At 39.4% G+C, this 16066-nt stretch overlaps 1 protein-coding gene across 3 annotated transcripts in view; it reads left to right on the top strand.

The window, feature by feature from the left end:
• Positions 1 to 16066, top strand: part of plce1 (phospholipase C, epsilon 1) — a 131991-nt gene that overhangs the window by 76507 nt on the left and 39418 nt on the right. For all 3 annotated transcript variants that reach the window (XM_047377258.1, XM_047377257.1, XM_047377259.1), the window contains exons 8-9: positions 8613 to 8770; positions 9549 to 9716. In XM_047377258.1, coding sequence (XP_047233214.1) covers positions 8613 to 8770; positions 9549 to 9716 — 326 coding nt within the window. The remainder of the gene's footprint in view (positions 1 to 8612; positions 8771 to 9548; positions 9717 to 16066) is intronic.

Genomic DNA, 16066 nt, shown 5'->3' with positions numbered 1-16066 from the left:
ACCGCAAGTGAAGTTAGACACTGTTGGACAACATGCAGTAATATAAAAAATTTTAAAATCAGGGTCCGGATCTGGACAACAGTCCGCTAATCCGTGACCTCTGTCATAGGACTTCCAAAGGATTTCCATAGTGTTTTGTATTGTTCAAAAAAACCTTTGGAGACGCTCAAAAATGCTTATTTTTTCTTTGTTTAATCACAAATAAATCAGACATAGGAACAGTTACAATAGTGGCACCACTGGAAAAGTATCCTTTTACAGGGTTTGGACAATGAAACTGAAACACCTGTCATTTTAGTGTGGGAGGTTTCATAGCTAAATTGGACCAGCCCGGTAGCCAGTCTTCATTGATTGCACATTGCAACAGTAAGAGCAGAGTGTGAACGTTCAATTAGCAGGGTCAGAGCACAGTTTTGCTCAAAATATTGAAATGCACACAACATTATGGGTGACATACCAGATTTCAAAAGAGGACGTTGGTGCACATCTTGCTGGAGCATCTGTGACCAAGACAGCAAGTCTTTGTGATGTATCAAGAGCCACGGTATCCAGGGTAATGTCAGCATACCACCAAGAAGGACGAACCACATCCAACAGGATTAACTGTGGACGCAAGAGGAAACTGTCTGAAAGGGATGTTCGGGTGCTAACCCGGATTGTATCCAAAAAACATAAAACCACGGCTGCCCAAATCACGGCAGAATTAAATGTGCACCTCAACTCTCCTGTTTCCACCAGAACTGTCCGTCGGGAGCTCCACAGGGTCAATATACACGGCCGGGCTGCTATAGCCAAACCTTTGGTCACTCATGCCAATGCCAAATGTCGGTTTCAATGGTGCAAGGAGCGCAAATCTTGGGCTGTGGACAATGTGAAACATGCATTGTTCTCTGATGAGTCCACCTTTACTGTTTTCCCCACATCCGGGAGAGTTACGGTGTGGAGAAGCCCCAAAGAAGCGTACCACCCAGACTGTTGCATGCCCAGAGTGAAGCATGGGGGTGGATCAGTGATGGTTTGGGCTGCCATATCATGGCATTCCCTTGGCCCAATACTTGTGCTAGATGGGCGCGTCACTGCCAAGGACTACCGAACCATTCTTGAGGACCATGTGCATCCAATGGTTCAAACATTGTATCCTGAAGGCGGTGCCGTGTATCAGGATGACAATGCACCAAAATACACAGCAAGACTGGTGAAAGATTGGTTTGATGAACATGAAAGTGAAGTTGAACATCTCCCATGGCCTGCACAGTCACCAGATCTAAATATTATTGAGCCACTTTGGGGTGTTTTGGAGGAGCGAGTCAGGAAACGTTTTCCTCCACCAGTATCACATAGTGACCTGGCCACTATCCTGCAAGAAGAATGGCTTAAAATCCCTCTGACCACTGTGCAGGACTTGTACAGGTCCTTCTCAAAATATTAGCATATTGTGATAAAGTTCATTATTTTCCATAATGTAATGATGAAAATTTAACATTCATATATTTTAGATTCATTGCACACTAACTGAAATATTTCAGGTCTTTTATTGTCTTAATACGGATGATTGTGGAATACAGCTCATGAAAACCCCAAATTCCTATCTCACAAAATTAGCATATTTCATCCGACCAATAAAAGAAAAGTGTTTTTAATACAAAATACGTCAACCTTCAAATAATCATGTACAGTTATGCACTCAATACTTGGTCGGGAATCCTTTGGCAGAAATGACTGCTTCAATGCGGCGTGGCATGGAGGCAATCAGCCTGTGGCACTGCTGAGGTCTTATGGAGGCCCAGGATGCTTCGATAGCGGCCTTTAGCTCATCCAGAGAGTTGGGTCTTGAGTCTCTCAACGTTCTCTTCACAATATCCCACAGATTCTCTATGGGGTTCAGGTCAGGAGAGTTGGCAGGCCAATTGAGCACAGTGATACCATGGTCAGTAAACCATTTACCAGTGGTTTTGGCACTGTGAGCAGGTGCCAGGTCGTGCTGAAAAATGAAATCTTCATCTCCATAAAGCTTTTCAGCAGATGGAAGCATGAAGTGCTCCAAAATCTCCTGATAGCTAGCTGCATTGACCCTGCCCTTGATAAAACACAGTGGACCAACACCAGCAGCTGACACGGCACCCCAGACCATCACTGACTGTGGGTACTTGACACTGGACTTCTGGCATTTTGGCATTTCCTTCTCCCCAGTCTTCCTCCAGACTCTGGCACCTTGATTTCAGAATGACATGCAGAATTTGCTTTCATCCGAAAAAAGTACTTTGGACCACTGAGCAACAGTCCAGTGCTGCTTCTCTGTAGCCCAGGTCAGGTGCTTCTGCCGCTGTTTCTGGTTCAAAAGTGGCTTGACCTGGGGAATGCGGCACCTGTAGCCCATTTCCTGCACACGCCTGTGCACGGTGGCTCTGGATGTTTCTACTCCAGACTCAGTCCACTGCTTCCGCAGGTCCCCCAAGGTCTGGAATCGGCCCTTCTCCACAATCTTCCTCAGGGTCCGGTCACCTCTTCTCGTTGTGCAGCGTTTTCTGCCAGACTTTTTCCTTCCCACAGACTTCCCATTGAGGTGCCTTGATACAGCACTCTGGGAACAGCCTATTCGTTCAGAAATTTCTTTCTGTGTCTTACCCTCTTGCTTGAGGGTGTCAATAGTGGCCTTCTGGACAGCAGTCAGGTCGGCAGTCTTACCCATGATTGGGGTTTTGAGTGATGAACCAGGCTGGGAGTTTTAAAGGCCTCAGGAATCTTTTGCAGGTGTTTAGAGTTAACTCGTTGATTCAGATGATTAGGTTCATAGCTCGTTTAGAGACCCTTTTAATGATATGCTAATTTTGTGAGATAGGAATTTTGGGTTTTCATGAGCTGTATGCCAAAATCATCCGTATTAAGACAATAAAAGACCTGAAATATTTCAGTTAGTGTGCAATGAATCTAAAATATATGAATGTTAAATTTTCATCATTACATTATTGAAAATAATGAACTTTATCACAATATGCTAATATTTTGAGAAGGACCTGTATATGTCATTCCCAAGGCGAATTGACGCTGTATTGGCTGCAAAAGGAGGCCCTACACCATACTAATAAATTATTGTGGTCTAAAACCAGGTGTTTCAGTTTCATTGTCCAACCTCTGTATGTCTTAACTTTACACAGGTACCAAAAGTTTGCATGTAGGCCTTATAACTTTGGAGCTATACTTGATTTATTTAAGGGATGTAATTTCAGGCGGAAATTACTCTAAAACCCCTTAGGGCTTAACAAGGTAAACTCCAGCATTCAATTTTCTTTGTTATATACCTTCCATCAAAAATGAGAATTTGGACCCAGAGTAAAGTTCAGCAGTCCTATAAGGAGTTCTTGACATTTGCATCCTCTAACTAAAGCCACCATTTTCAGACATGTTACAAATCATCAGAGTGATCTTACTGTGTAAAGGTATCAGTCACGAATAGGCTACCGAACAAAAATCCATGGTGTATTACATATACACCATAGTACAGTAAAGAGAGTCATCATAAATTGAGAAAAAAAAAAAAATATATATATATAAAAAACAGTAACGTAACTAAACTGAACATTTCCCCAAAAAAGGAGATTTTTTTTTTTTTTGCGACAGGTTGGGTCTTGGACTGCTCCCTCTCCTTGATCAGCTTCCTCCCCGCCACACCGCCTGCCGGTGGTTGGAGTCTCTGCCCGCTGGTGTACTTGTGGTTCTCGGTGTCCGGGGCCGGGTGCTTTGGTGTGTACTGGCTCACTCCCGGTGGCTGCTTGCCGGGGCCTGGCCCCCTGGGCTCTGTCGGGCCTCTGCTTGGGGGGTGGTGTGTCCCGGGGTCTTGGGCCTCTGGGTCCATGGCTGGATCTGCTCGGGCGTGGACGGCTGCCGGCGGGGCCTGTGGGCTCGTCGCTGCGGCTCCCTGGGGCTTCTGCACTGTCGCTGCTGGGTGGTTCCCCTGGGAATCTCCATTGCTCTTCTCTGGGGGGGTTGCGGTAGTCCCGGCGGTGGTTCTCCTGGGGTTCCTGTGTTTTGGGGGGCCTTTAGATGTCTGTGGCTTGGATCTCCTCAGTGTCCGTCCAGGGACCATGGGGCAGGCCTGTGGGTCCTCACACTCGCTATTGCATATTTTTGTGGAAAAACCTTGTATACAAAAGCGCGTCCACACCCATACTCACAGGTGTTAAGCTTCAGGTGTTGACAGATGCACAGATGTTCTATATTGGGCTGCACCTCTCACTAAGTACATTTTACATTCATAAATACCGTGTACTATTTTGTTAAAAAAAAAAAAACAGCTGCAGGTGTATAAGCAAGCAGGGTGTAATCTTGTATTCTTTTCATCCTTCTTTCTCTCCTCCATTCTTTCCTCCTTTTCTCCCCATTTCCCCCCATCTCTCTCTTTTTTGAGCTTCTTTTTTCCTTTTCATTTCAGTCTCCGTGTCCGTAACAATTGAAATATTCCCAAAGAAGTTTATAATAAAGTTTATTTTATAAATATCAAGCAGAGCGTTAAAGCATTAGCTGTGATGCTCTGCTTGTGAAAGTAAATCTGTTGGGCCTTTTCTTGGCATTCAGACAACAATTCTGAGTGATACACGGTGTAAAAAAAAAAAAAAAAGGAGAGATAGAAACTGTGTGTGTGGGGGTTATCCAGCATTTATCCAGTTTCAATACACATAGAGGAGTTTAAAATAATTTTAAAAGAATAAAAATCAAGTGGTGCACAGTAAAGCATAGTTTTTCATTTGGATTAGAAATACCATAAAACGCTAGTCCTTAAAGGATTCCCGACATACACAGTCAAACCATCTGTTTCCTGTTGTCAGAAAACAGTCAATGTAAAATTGTTAAAAAGGATGTCCAGCTAATCTGCTTCATCCGCCACCACATTCAGAAGTGCTTCTATTAAAGCACACATGCAAAACAAACACATGCGTAGGCCTTTTGTATTCATCATGCATTATAGATGAGTAACTCCATGCATAATCGCTTCAGATTCAATTAATCCTGGCTCATATTCTGTCAGTCCTAAAGGAAGAGGACCCATCCTCAAAAATATTGAAAAAATATTTTTGATCATATATATTTAGTACATCAGATAAACCTATCCAACATGAATCTAAGAGATCCTGTCCACTTCATATTCCCAGTCTTATTTATTTAACATTATTTTTTTACAAAAGTGGATTACATAGTTTGAGCTTCACGAGTAAAGTTTGTAAAAAATAAATGTGTAAAATTTGGCACTAAACAGTGATTACTTTTGCTCACTAACCATGCTTTTCCTCTCAGTGTTGGTTCACATTTGCATTTTAATTTCTTTTCAGAATTTTTAAGACCTCTTTGTCACTGTCTTGGCTAACAGCGGTGCCTGGCTGTGTTCAGAGGATGAATAAATGAATGAGCAGGGCTGTTGCACGGTCATCAAATGCAGATGAATAACTAGAGCTTGTTACAGGAATGGTTTGCAACAATGAATCCTTGAAAGAAATATGGCTTCAGTGCATGTTAAAAATATTTTTTTAGTTAAAGTTTTTGCCTTCTTTTTAAGAAGTAGGGATTTGCCAATATTTTCCACCTATTTTATGACAGTAGCTCTGAAAGTGTGAAGTTTTCCAAGTATCGCCATTTTGACAGGCATTTTAATACATTTATGCTACAAGACCCTGACCTTTTCAGTTAGTTTTGTTGTTTAAAAAAAAACAACAAAATAAAAAAAACTTTCTTATCCAATGACACTACATGATTGAGTTAAGGATATAGTTTAATAATTAACATTGTACTTTGATATTACATTTTACAGCGTAAAATTTGGAAAGAATTTATAGAGAATATATATGAAGCATTTTAAAATTTGATTTATAATTTATTTGCACTACTGATAATTTAATGTTCCATGCTAGGTATTATTTTTTTTATGTGGCAGGGGAAATGTATGTTAATTGAAATTGCTGTAAATGCACTAGAATTAGTCAATTCGCAAATTTTTCATCCGTTGTCAAATTCAAGCTCCTTTAGGTAAAATGTTTCCAGTTTCAGTCTAAAAACTACAAAAAAATAATAATAAGCGTATATTTTGCCACTAGAAGTTTGTCCGAGCACTGAGCATATCAGTCTGCAAATCATAGTTGTTTTCAAAACTGGATCATGAACATGGTAAAGTTGAGCTTGTTGTCATTTCAAGATCCAACCTGGTAAGTGGAAAACAGCATAAATAGCCACCAGCACTTGTTTTGTCTTTTGTCTCGGTCGCTTTAAGTTGTGGAGGCAGTTTTAAAGTCTTCACTGTATTTGTCTTTTGAGAACTTTAAACATGCTAGAACAAATTCCTCTTTTTGGCTGTTTGTACTCAGTAATAGTTAACTTCTCTGTCTTTATCTTTCAAATAATGCAATTTCTTTTACCGCTGAAGTACCTCAGTTTGAAAACCATGGGTGGATAAAATTAACTTGTTTTCTTTTGGTTTTGATTTACACATTTAAACAAAAGCATTTGATGAAAACCTTCTAAATTTAGTAGTTCTTTCTAAGCACCTATTCTGCAGATGAACCTTTTTACCTGCAAGTGTTACAGGCTAGTATTAGCTGGTAAATTAGTTGGGCTATCTGCTCTGCTTCCCAGCCTAGAGTCATCTTCTTGACAGATATACCACTCATAGCTTACAAACTGTAGTTAGTGTCAAATTCCTTTGAATATGGACATTGCTCCTTTAGTTTCCACACCTTGCCTGCCCCTGTTTTCCACGACCAGGAAAGCAAACATCTAAAATAAATACCTGCTAAATTTTAGTTATTTAAAATGTGGGCTGTCCAGAGTATTGTTCCCTTTTACAAGATATATAACAAGCTGATATTAGCTGGTTAATTAGACAAATCATCTGCTGTTTTTTATTAATGGATATACAGTATACTCATTACCATTTATTGTCATGTTGACATGGTGCACAAGTTAAAAATAATGTGGGTCTGTAGTTGAAATGTTCTTACATGACTAAATATTTTAGATTGTATTACAGTGGTTATTCAAGATTAACTAGGTCAGATTAGATTAAGATAAAAAAGGTCATATCAGAGTATATTTTGTTTGTGTTTTCATAAGTAGCTGGCTGTGTATGACATCAAATGTTGTTTAATGGTTATCATCATATGCATATCTTTTTTCATATTGTTTGTTGCTTGCTGAAATGAAGAAAATTGACAATAATTAAATAAATTACATAGGAAACATAGTACATGAAATACTTTTCCCCTTTTCTTTTGCTTCTGTTTATTTTTTCTCACATTTTCTACATTTGCATTCTCCTTTACCACTTCGTCCATCAATTTTGATCTATGTCCACATCTCTTCCCTTCCGTTCACTGTAATTCTTACACATACTGTGTCCTTGCTTTTATCCTGCTCGCTTGCATGCACACATGCTGAGAGTTCATTACAGAAGCTGTGAGGCCGTATCCGCAAATCAAACTGTGTAAATAAGCAAGTTTTGCTCCCGCAGAGCCCTCGCTGCTGTTTCCATGCCTACCTGTTGCCAATCTCAAGGGTTACCATGGACGGTCTTTTAAGTGAGTGTCTGGATACGTATGCGTACACAGTTTTGTGTCTGTGCGGTTGCAGGGAGAGTAAATAGGCTTCCTCATATGACAGTTAAAATGTCCTGATGTTAAAGTTAATTGATGTATATCGTCTTGCTTTTACTGTCAGCATTATATAACTCATAATCTCAACACACCAATATGGTAAAAGTAGTCTAAGTAAACCACTTTCAGAATACTAGCATCTACGTAATTGATAAAAGATGTTTGTATATTGGTTATACTGATCCAAATGACATCTTCCATTTTTTTTTTTTGATTAAATGTGTTGCCATACATTTGGTCTGACTAATCACCAACTCATACATTCCTAACCCAGTAGGATGGTTTTTGGAGTGCAAGCATTTTCAAGATGGTCATCACGTCCCAATGGTTGCAATATGAAACTCTTCAAAGAGTCCCCTTTAAATGGTTCCTGGAAAAGCTCCTCCTGCGAAAAAAAGTCTGTTTATGTGGCATTCATCCCAACAATGTACAGAATGTCCACCTGGCAGGCCTTGAACCAGTGTAGAAATCGTTCATTAGTCCTTTGTTAGCAGACTTCGGGACAGGTTTGCATTTGTGTGAATGTGTGTGTATGTGTAAACAGACAGACTAATGGGCCTTACTGAAATCCAAACACAGGAACTTGCAGGTGATCTGTGCTCTTTACTTCTGAAGGGAGAAGTGGGCTTTGTGCTGTTGGTTGATCAAGGCAACATGATCTACAGGCTTGATGTGCCTGCAGAGTTTAAATATTCAGGGTAAGATTTAAAAAAAGGAAAAACATTTCAGTGAGGCTCTAAACTTATGAGGTTAAACATCAGCGCTTGCTCATTCCTGCTTTATGTCCTTTTTAATTTACTGTTCAGTTCATGAACAGTTTCTGCTTTCCATTCCCACCTCTCCCTCTTCACCCCTCTGTGTCCTTCCCGCTTACTCATCCCTAAGATGTTAGATAGATGTTAATATGACCTAAACACATAATGTAAAACTTATGATCTTTCTTTACATGTCTCCAATCCTCTATATCTCCTTATTCAGAGCGTCAGCTGGCCAACAATATGACCAGCAGCAGCAGCTCTCTTCCTCCCAGTGTCAGCGGGATCAGCAAGGAGCTGGCAGAGCTGCGGCACCTTATTCAGTTCCCAGAGGAGATCGCCTGCATCCTCACGGAACAGGAGCAGCTGCTTTATCAGCAGGTAAAAATGGTAGACAGGAGACTGCTTACGATTTTTAATGCTAGTTTCTTTTCTTATTTATTCACAAAGAAATATGAAAAAATAAGAATGCATAAGTTGATTTTCAGTAGTATTTTTTACCTCTTGAAATTATTTAATCCCAATACAACCACAAATTGTGTGTTTTATTTTGGACGCAGAGTGTCTGTGAGCTTCAAATTTCAAGACTTGCCAAAGATTCTCAATTGGATTTATGGCAGGACTTTGACTTGGCCGTTCTAATAGTATTTTTCTTTGATCTAACTACTCCATTACAGCTCTGGCTCCATGATAAGGATCTTTGTCATGCAGGAAGTCTTTTGCAGGCTCGACCAGTCAATCAAACAAACTTACTTTATAGAACACTTTTCATCTAATTCTCCAATTAGTGCTCTCCTTGATCCACCTCCTTGTTTAGCTGCATGGCCTTGTCTTTGGTTCATTTGCTGTTGTGCCATACTATATCCATTTTCAGAAGATAGATTAAACCGTGTTTTATGTTCAAAGCTTGAAATATTGTTTTTAACCTTTGAAGACAATGACTTGTGCTTTATTTTTATTTAGGGGTATAAAAGAAAAAAAAGCCCTTTTTATTTTTATTTGTTAAACACTTTTAAACCATGTATCATTTCCCCTCAATTCCAACTATTCGCTACTTTGTGTTGGTCTGCCACATAAGTTTCTCAAAAATACTTTAAAGGTAAAATGTGAGAAAATGTACTTCACCAAGCTTGTTTAAAAAGAGTGTTTCTTTCTCCAGGTCTTTCCCTTAGACTACCTCTGTTTCCTCACTCGAGATCTTGGCAGTCCCGAGTGTCAAACTAGACGCCGCCCAAACCTGAAGGCCTCGCTGTCGGTGCCCGCCATGCCCACTCAGAGTGCTCAGCGAAGCAACGCTGTGGAGGACCTGGTGGCACGGTTCAATGAGGTGAGGCGACCACTTGAGAAAACCAGATCTGTAGTTGAGAGTGCTTTATTTTGGCTGATTGCTCGCGTTGATGTAGATTTACAGGAAGTATCCCCTTTATGATGCACATATCTGAACTTTCTGTGTGCGTGTTCTGTGTTTTGATTTTAATAGCCACATGAAGTCATTGAAACAACTTGGCAGCGCCAATGTTTATCTTTGAGGTTCAGGTTTTACAACATGATGTCAGTGTGGATTAGATTATCAAATGCTTTTATAAACATTTTTTTCATGTTGTTGCACAGGGAAAATATTAATAGCATAGAATCACCTTAACAAGTTGAGTGCTTTTAATGATCTCTTGCTTAAAACCCCTTAAAGATGGTGACAAAATACATCTCACATTTGACACTGACGTAAAAGTCCCTCCAGCTGGACCCTCCCTAGTATAGAACCACACAAGTCCATCACTGTAACACAGGATGTGTGTTTATAAGCCCAGTTATTAGGTTGGCTAAACTTTTACTATTGTCTTTGGTGAATTCAAAAATAAATTGTTATAACGATGCTGCAAAAAGTGTTGGAAGAGTACAGATTGATCGGGAGTGATGAAGTCATCTTTAGGTTGCATGCCTGCTCTATCAGCTGGTTTTAATTTAAGTCTGCAAGAAAGGAGACGCAAAATAGTTCTCCAAATGTGAAGCGTGGCCATATATGGGCAGAGTGGAACCGGAGTCGAATGACAGCAGTGATTGTCCCCTTAAGACAGTGATGAAGCCCTGAAGTGGCTTTTTATTGTGAACTCTTAATTCAGATTTGAGAAGACATTTTTTCTCAGTAGTAGTGTATATTATTAGCTGACATGTATAAACATGTTAGGAAATCTTTTGTTTTATAAAGCAAACATTTATGCTCATTTTTGGAGTTTAGGATAGAAATTCGCCATTACTGTTTTAATACCTAAAGGAATTCCTGTTTAGATTGGTTTGTTTTATTTGTCTATTTTAAAACTGAAGAAAATGCGTGACTGTTGTGTTTTCACTGACCCCCCAATGGCTGAAGCTATGGCGACTGAAGCCCCGCCTCCAGCCATGAGTGTAGTGCGCTGAGCTGCTATTAACGTTGCTGTGTTACATTGTCACATTAAACTAATCTGCGTGAAATAATAAAAAATAAATAAAAAACAAAAACATAAATAAATTAAATACTGATAACGTTTGTACTAATGTATAAGCAAGAATGTCTTATTTATGTTTTTATGTCTAAAATGATCCACTGGGATAATTATCTGGACCACAGCCCAGCCAGAACTTATAAAATAAGGCTCCAGGGTTCTGATGTGAAGGGGTGTGGCAGGAGAAGCAGAGAGGAGAGACGCTGCTGTCTGGATGGTGAAGCTCCAAAGTTTGCCTGAAGAAGTTACAATTTTGGGCTTTATGAAAAAGTTTTTGTCTCAGCCATGGCAATAACGAGGACAAGGACTTACAAGCGCAAAACCGCGGACTTTTGACCTTTGAAGTTAGTTTTAGGTTGGATATTGCATATTCGTGCTCCGCAGATTCATCGGGCTCGTCCTCCTGTTTGGTCCGATGCAATCAGTCTGATTACATCAGCTGCTCTCTTTCTGCTCCCTCCTCCTGCAGATACTGGTTCGCTAAAGGATCGTAAATAAATTTCCGAACCAAACACCCTGTTTCATGGTGGTTTTGTTTTGTGTGTTTCGGGGGAAATGTTTGCGCCTCTAAACAGCTGATTTTATGTGTGATCATCTGGTTTAGGATGTTATTACGTACAGCGCTCTGCCTGCATGTAATTCAGAAAGGTGATTTGTCCTTTTTCTTTTCTGTCTGCCTTCAGGCATAAGTTATGACCCGTAAATGGTAAAATTACATGTTTGACCTGCACCGGCCACTGTGGTCCTTACAATTATTGTAGTTGCTCTTGAGTTTTATTAACTTGTCCCTGCACTGTCTCAACGAAAACCTTCTCATTTCTCCTCCTCCCACGGCCAATCAGTGAAAAGCAGTCTGGTCACGTCACATGTTGTCCCTCAGCCCCAGTTGGATCTGCTCAGGAGCAGGGACCAAAAAAGTAGGTACCGTTATGGAAAAAACTGTAATGGAAACACTCGCAAAGCGAGCCGAGTAGGGCCAAATCGAGCCAACGGAAAAGGGGCATAAATAGTTTTGTGGTCAAATTATAATTTCTGGTTTCTGCAAGGCTTTAACTTGCCTATAAGAGCAACATTTCAATTATTTTTCTAACCTTCCTGCCATTTAAGGTCATTGATTATGCTTTGAAACAATCTTTTACCAACAATAAAATAAATACAAACGGGACATTTTAAACTCTCTTTATGATCTCATAGTAGTGATTAAGAAAATTCTGAGGCAGAAGTTTCTGTAACAGCAGCCTCTGTGTGTTTTCCCTCGAGAATGTAACTGTGAGATTTCCAAGCAGCTGCCAACATTACCAAATCCAGCACGTTTCATGAAAGACTTTGGTTTACTCCACTCAACCTTCCTGTTATCAACTGAAATTCTTGCTCTCTCACATTTTAAATGGTTCCTTTTAAATGGCTTCTATGAAAATTGATGTTGTTACCCCAATCTTGTAGCATTAAGATGTGTTCACTGAACTGAAAAGATAGAAGTTTAGAGTTTCTATCTGACGAGTCATCACTCAGGACTGGTCAATCTGAAAATCATCTGAGTTGCGTTCAACAGCTGATTTCTCGAATGTCTCAAACTTAAAGGCGATGCTATTTAGTTTTTAGTTTGGATGAATAAAAATAAGTTATTGCTTTGTTTGTAAATTCCATAATTTTTTGCTCTCTGTTTGGAAATTGAAAAGTTTAGACTTTGTATTTTTAGGTTAATTTTTTAGGATGGAATAACCTTCATGATAATTAATATAATCCTGAACCCAAACGTTTAAGTTGTAATATAGATAATAATGGGGTATATGAGTTATTTTTCCCAAATGATAAAGTTGTAAACCACTGTCTCTAGGATTGTGATCCAATTCATTTTCAGGCCATGTATGGGAGTGAAATTACTGTCTAAGTAAAAAGGGAGAAACCAGCAAGGCAGGGAATGGTGAGAAATGTGGGCCTCTTTGTGAGTCTGTTTTGGGTGTTTAGCTTTGACAGAACCAGTGTGTGCTGCGTTAAATCTGTAATAGCTCTCTATCAACCTCGGTTACATAAGTCATGTACCAAGGAGAAAATGACTCTCAAAGTTCAGCTAACAGATGGAGACAGACAGACTGAAGGACAGACAGGGAGATAGACACATACAAACATCAAAGGATAAGCTTGTACCCGACTCAAGTTTGGCATGTGCAAATGTGTGCGTGTGTGTGTGTGTCATGCTGCTGATTTTAAAAAAAGCTATGATGTGCTTATAAGATGGCTATTGTTTTAAGACACGTTTTAAACAATTTTTCTCTATTTTACCGGTCTTGTGTGATCTTAGACTCGCTTTTACCAGTCTGATATTATGTAATATCTTCTTGTTTCCTGTCTTTTATTTGTCCCGTACAACACTTTTTCTGTCTGGAATATCAGAAGAGTTGCCAGGTCAGTGCACACCCTTGATCTTTGTCAGAACGCCACTTTGCAGATGGTCAAGATGGTTTACATGGTGACTGTAATTTAAACCTCCCTGCTGACATGGTGTTACATTATGTCATGCAGCCCAAAGTGACTGATAGAAGATTTTCATGCATGGCACGCAGTTCCTGCCTCACACAGATCACAGAGGTGTAACAGATAAGAGAGTGTAGAGCAGTGGTGTGTCATTATGCGATGTGAAGTAGAATCTAGAACAACCCTCTAAACCACTGATATTGCAGCACCGTAGTCTTAAGAAGCTCGAGGATAAATTGTCTGTATCTGATCAGTTTCACACCAGGAAGACTAAAAAAAATGCTCTGAGCTCAGAAAAAATAAAATCGAAGATTGAGAAGTGCCAGCAGAAATCAAGATAAAAACACACATGTCATTATTATAGTGAGTTCTAAAAACAGTAAAAACATGACGCTCTGCTGTTTGACAATTATATCATAAATTATAGGCAGCATTAAATTTCAAAGCTTCAGTCTTAATGTGTGTTATAAGTTTCTTTTTTTAGGCTTTGTTTAACTTTATTTTATACATTCAGGGAAATAAATATTTGATCTGTTGTTTTTGTAAGTTTGCTGAATTGCAAAAAGGAAAAAAAAACAAGATAGTATAACATTTTTGTTTGTTTCATTTTATTGTGTAGAGACAGAACATTCTTTTTTTCAATCCTTATTCTTTTGCCCTGAAGTTGAGACTTGCAATGTATCTGCTGCTGAAAGATCACTGCTTTCACTGCCTCCAGTGGCATTTCATGTTTTCTTATTTTACTCGGTTTTACACTGTTTGAAGTTTTGCTCAGATGTCCAAACAATATGTCAGTATTTATGACTGTGGGATTATGATAATTAAGTTTTAAATCTTGAATTTTGAAACAGGAAATCAACCATAAAACTATAAAACCTATAAAACATTACAAAAAAATGTAAAAATTACCAGCTAGACCACCTTATGACCTAAATGTCCTTCTCTTTGAGCCACCCCTTTGTTCTCTGGGTGGTATGTTGTCGGACATTGTCACTTTGAAAGATCAATCCATGAGCTATCATCATGCTTCTGACTGATGCAGCAAGGTTCTCATCTAAAGTGGCGTTTAGATCAAAGGAGGCATGCGCTGGCTGATCCCACCATGGGAGTCAGTGGTGAATGGTTCTGAGCACAGGCCGGTTGAGCCACTTCTAGTCTGAAAACCCTTTAAATGTTTTGGTGTATAGCTGTTCCAGTGGTCCTTTCGATGTAAAGTCGTTTGCAAGAGCAAAGCATAATGCTTCCACTGTGCACATTGTGTTCTTTGGGTCACACTCCAAATTCTTCTGTGAAAAGCTGCACTCTGCCAAGCCTTCTCTGGGTCATTTAGGTGCTCAATGAGAAACCTACGTGGCATCTATAGCAGGGGGCTGCAGGGTTTCAATCCACTAAAGTGTAGTGTGTTACCAGTGGTTTTCTTAATAGCTGTGGTCGCAACTGCCATCAGATCATTAACAAGCTTGGATAGAGTTTCAGACCAAGGGGGGGTTGATGATAATTTTGTTTCATTTTTGAATAACAACAGATACAATTCTCATTTATTTACCAAACGTGAGAATATAAGACCAGTTTACAAGGAAACAAACTGACTAAATCAGCACGGAACCACATTTCTAACTTCGGTGTTCAGAGAAAGTAAAAATCACATTTTATTCTTGTCTTAAAAGGACAAAATATGCAAAAAGTTTGATATTTAAGCCTATATTCTTTGCTGTAAGTGTGTGCAAGTGTGTTCTTTGGTGTCTGTATTTAGTCCTTGTGAAGTCTGACTGTGGTTAGTCGTACACATCCTTACATAAGCCAGTAATAGATCTCTGGGCCAGGGGATGTTTTTACCACCTGCAATGGGGTTAGGGAGTTTCACTCTGTGTGTGTATATATGTGTGTGTGTGTATATGTGTGTGTGTGTGTTAATGAGGCTATAATGCTTGAGGATAATGGCACAAGAGATCAGGAAGCTTTACTGCTGGGGCTGTGTGTCCAACTCAAAGAATGTGACCCTGATCCATATCTGGTTCAACCATCATGTGTTTGCACATGCACAGCTGATGATCATCCCATCTTCCCCTGTCTTGTATGTGTGTGAGGGACATGATCTTGTATATATACTGCCAGTTTGGCCACAGATCTCCAGACAAGAATTGATGAGCACCATCGAGACCACACACAATAAAAGGTTTCAGGGTTTGTGCTATGGCAGCGATTTGTGATGCACCTAGTAACAATCTAGTCACAACAAAAACAAGGCAACCAGAGATATAGCACATTATGTCATTAAATTATCTAAATTAATCAGGAATATTTTCAGTTGAATTGTTATTATGAACTCTTGATTATCTTTTTAGTATCAGGGAACAGCTTGCCTTTCAAAACTCTTATTTACTCATTGAGTTGCAATTTAAAGTGTCTTTCCCCTTGAACCTTTTTTAAATATTTTCGAAACCATTAAGTTCCGTGTATTTTTTGAGCAATTCATAATTCAGGAGGAAATGGAATATGATGCATGATTTTTAAAATAATTTACCAATAAAAATCTGAAATGTGTGGCATACATTTGTATTCAGCTTCCTTTACTTTGATATTCCTAAATGAAATGCAATCACCTGATTAGTCAATATGGCGTGCATTTGTATTTAGTGCCTCCTGAATCTATACTTTCTTAAACTGCCTTTTGCTGAAATTCTAGTGACTTACAGTATGAATCTATTATTTAAAAAACATA

The sequence above is a fragment of the Girardinichthys multiradiatus genome, chromosome 10 (genome assembly GCF_021462225.1).
Source record: "Girardinichthys multiradiatus isolate DD_20200921_A chromosome 10, DD_fGirMul_XY1, whole genome shotgun sequence".
In the NCBI taxonomy this organism is placed as follows: domain Eukaryota; kingdom Metazoa; phylum Chordata; class Actinopteri; order Cyprinodontiformes; family Goodeidae; genus Girardinichthys; species Girardinichthys multiradiatus.
Note: the sequence above shows the minus strand (reverse complement) of the source record. Positions and strands in the feature narration are given on the sequence as shown.